General features: G+C 35.9%; 1 protein-coding gene across 1 annotated transcript; it reads left to right on the forward strand.

The window, feature by feature from the left end:
• Window positions 1-3,347: 3,347 nt before the first annotated feature.
• On the forward strand, window positions 3,348-4,163 carry LOC144437916 (uncharacterized). Its single transcript, XM_078126949.1, has one exon. The coding sequence runs from the start codon at window positions 3,348-3,350 to the stop codon at window positions 4,161-4,163; it is 816 nt and encodes a 271-aa protein (XP_077983075.1).

Consider the following 4,163-nt stretch of genomic DNA (forward strand, 5'->3'; position numbering starts at 1 on the left):
AAAAAAAAAATAACGTTGAATTTGAGCCTGTTGAATAAGTCACTGAACGTGTTGAAAGTTCCATGTATAGCTCAGCTTTTCTCTGATTTGTTTTAACTGTTTGTTGAAGAAAAAATGTTAAAATCGCAAAGGCTGTTTCAAAACTGTCAACAGCACATATATGATCTTATGCTCCGTTTACCATATCACTGTATTTTGTATTTGGTGCATATCTTGAGACAAAGTCGACCATTGAAATCAAGTGGGAGTTGTCTATATCGAAACTAACTTAAACAAAATCATTCCTAACAACTGATTAATATTTGGCATAGGCTGAAATTTAATAATGGTCTCTTCCTAACAGTGTCCATCTAAAGGTATACAATGTAGTTCAAGATGCGTGAACAACACTTTTCCCAGCAAGAATGCCCACACCTACATATACACATGTTTTAGAGCAACTGACCCGGCTCATGAAAAAAACAAACCTACAGTGATGGGTAGATCAAGCATTCAAAGAATGGATACAGATATGCCTAGCAACCAAGATCACGCCAATATCAAAAATGACTTACAACAACAACAATAACAACAATGATAGGTAGTCAGGTGATGTAACTTTCAAATGATTAATATAAATGTGTCTAGTAAGAAACAAAAGATCACACCCATAACATCATTAGAATGGCACCATTTATTACAAAATTAGCAACATTGTTGTTGTGAAAGGGGGGGGGGTGAACAATAAACACAGGTGTAAATAAAACCACACCCAAAGCAACAATCAAACAACTATGGTTTGTGCCAAAATAAAATATTGCATAGTTCCAACCAACCAACCAACCAACCAACCAACCAACCAGTAGGGGCGAGGTCAATAAGTTCAATGTTTTAGCACGGTTAGACCTCTCTCTAATTAAATTGGCCAAAAATTGAAAATTGTTTCAAACCGTACTATCAATTTCAAATCAGTGTGTTGTGGTATGTAGCACTATGATTAATACAAAGCCTTCTTTTGTTGACACTTTACTTTATTTTGGTGCCATTCATTTACAATTGCGAAAATTCTTTCATTTCTGAATTTGACATTTCATTTCTATAAATATGTATAGTTAAGGGCACAACAAGATTCATTAAAAGTAATATCGTTTTTGTAGGATGAGCACTACAATGGCTCAACCCCCACATCCCCTAATTATATAGACTTTAGTTGTTTATCCTACACTGAAATATTGATCTCGCCCCTTATATGGTATGGATGTGAGCACCTGTGACAAGTTCGATTAATAAAATGAAAATATCATTGAAATATCAAAATAGCTATATTGTCGATTTATTAAAACTAAATGGAAATTCATATTTTGGTTATTCTGGACATGTAAACTTACACGCATACATATATAACATTACTAACAGTATTAAAAAAGATATTTACAGATATATGAAGGCTGTCATTACACACACATTAAAAGGATGGTCACTCATTGAAAGAATAAGCTCAACGTCTGGAGTTAAAGTTTAAAACTGTAATTGAACGATGAGTTGTCTATTTTGAGACTATTCTGAATTTGAATTATAGTGGATTTATCTTCAAGTAATTGTATAGTAATGAACAGTGTGAACGAGATGTCAAGATTGACATTCTGTCTGAACTTGAAAGGATGGCATCTTATATGATATACAAGCAAGGAAGTTTGAATGATATATCAAACCACTTTTTATTGTGATCTGAAGTGACATTTCAAAACTGAAATATTCTTTTACAACTTGATCAATCTGAATACGTATTCAAATTGCGTGACCTTTGACCCAAATTTAAATAATTTTTTTCAAGTAAATATTTTACCGGCCAGTACCGTAAATCTATTAATATCGGATTATGAATTTCTTTTTTTACATCCTCTTGATAAGTCTGCAACATTGTGGATGAATTGTATTTCTCCCGATTTGCAAGTTTGACTTCGATAATTTTTGTCTTTTCTTTTAAACTACACAGCCATGTACTAGTCTCGCTGCCTGACTTCGTGACTTGCATCTTTTTAAGGTAAGACGCATGAAGTGCGCCCCGAGCGACAAAGCCACGGGAGGTGATGAGTGACAAAACAACTAAACAGTCATATATAATTTAGTCTATCAATACGCACGCTCGCACGCACATACGTTTGGATTTCCTACTGACAAGTTTTAAAATCTCGTCAAATCTCCTCAATGACGAGTGCAATAAAGCGCCCTCATCATTTTATAAGGTTGTTCACAAGTCACATGATCGAAAGACTTGGACGTTGACACTGGTTGGTGTCCAGTACAGGTAGGTAGAAGCCAATATGATATCATTATTGTGAGTGAATATCGAATATACTCCTCGATGGAAGGAAGGAGCATTACGTTTTAAACATTTTAGAATGAAATAGTTGACAAAAAATGAAAACTACACAACATTAAAGTGAATTAGAAAACGTAGCAAAAAGTGTTCAAGCCGTTCGTGTCTTTGGAGCAAACCACGTAACCATTGTTCTGTTTTTTGTTTAACATGTTTATGATAAGAGGTCAGGGCATGGACATTATTTCTGACACCCTCGTTCGGTAGGTAGGTCATATGATAGCAAATGTCACACGAATTCTGAGTAAGTGAAGATTTACTTAAAACGTTGGTCGAAGTATTACGTGATATACTATGCTCGTGCAGTCAAACATACTTTAGGAATGTCTTAGCATTATAATCATTTTTGGAAGAAATATTCTATATGTGTTTGTTTTCATTGACATGTTTACATAGCTCACCGCCATTGGAGTAAATTTAAGGTTATGATTTAGGGGACGTTTTCCATCGATTAGTTCATATAGCCTTGATATATTTACATTCAAATAGCACAGTCTATACCTGGTGCCATATTCTCGGCAACAGTCAATGTACAAAATAGACATACTGTACAAAGTTGTTAACACAAACACAAACACAAACACATGACAATACTGACTAAAAGGAATGACGGCGTCACTGCAGTATAACTGAGGTCGAGTATGCAAAGCGCTGTTAACCAAGAGTAAGAAGTTTTGGAATAATATTGTTATTAACACACATTTCATAGGCCTGTTTTCTGAATGTGAAACACGAATACTAACAAGGAACATAAAGTCACAAACCGTGTATCGACAACCTTTTTGTTGAATTTCCAATTAGTTATATCAATGTACGTGCTTAATATATTCATGGATTATTTTTCAGGAAAAGTTGTTGGCACATTGATACCGGTAGAGGCATCGGATTTTTTCATGTACCAGTATAAGTAAGTACACAACCAAATTGTCACATTTAATCAACACTTTCATATACGTTGTATACATCTAGATAAAAAGACGCCTTCACCATGACCTCTGAAGATGTATCTCCGTCGACGAGAGTGATTTTGTGGGTTAATGCAAGGTCGAGATCAACTGCTCTTGAGTTGGCAATCGCATCCGACGAAAATATTAAGGTCTTCCATGAAGAGTTTGCCATGGCGTACTTTCAAGGGGAGGAACGACAATGCAGTAAGAAACATGTTAAAATTGAGCCGCCTCTACAGAACTACAAGTATGGTGATGTCACAGCACGACTTGAAAAGTCATATCTTGGAAAGACAGCAGTGTTTGCAAAGGAAGGAGCTGTAACACTAGGAGGCAGGGATCATTACAAGTATATTCCCAGAGGTTATCTGAATACGTTTCTGGTTCGAAATCCTCGTGCGTCTATCCTGTCAACTTATAGATCAGTAAAGGCAAATGTACCCGACGCCGACAACGAAACGTTGATTGAGTTAACTAAGGATGTTGGGGACATTTTACCAAGTTTTGAACTGTACAAATACTTGACAGAAGAATGTCAACAACGACCAATTTTGATACACTCAGAAGACTTAGCCAACGAACCTAAGGAAACACTGCAGAAATACTGTCAAGCAACTGGGATCACATTCAAGGAATCATTCCTCAACTGGACACCAGGGAATTTCGAACATTTCCACGAAGGACAAAAGGATGACACTAACTTTATGACAACCTTTCATGCAAAAGCTGTGGCTTCTTCAAGGTTTCATCCTTCATCGGATCAACACGTCGATGTATCTGAATTACCCAAGGAAATACAGAAATGGTGTGAGACATTGATGCCCCTTTATGAAGAAATGATTGAACAAAAACTATAG

Source organism: Glandiceps talaboti, chromosome 7 (assembly GCF_964340395.1).
Source record: "Glandiceps talaboti chromosome 7, keGlaTala1.1, whole genome shotgun sequence".
In the NCBI taxonomy this organism is placed as follows: Eukaryota; Metazoa; Hemichordata; class Enteropneusta; family Spengelidae; genus Glandiceps; species Glandiceps talaboti.

Coding starts and splice junctions, on each gene's coding strand:
- LOC144437916 (XM_078126949.1), top strand. CDS start 3,348: ATGACCTCTGAAGATGTATCTCCGTCGACGAGAGTGATTTTGTGGGTT.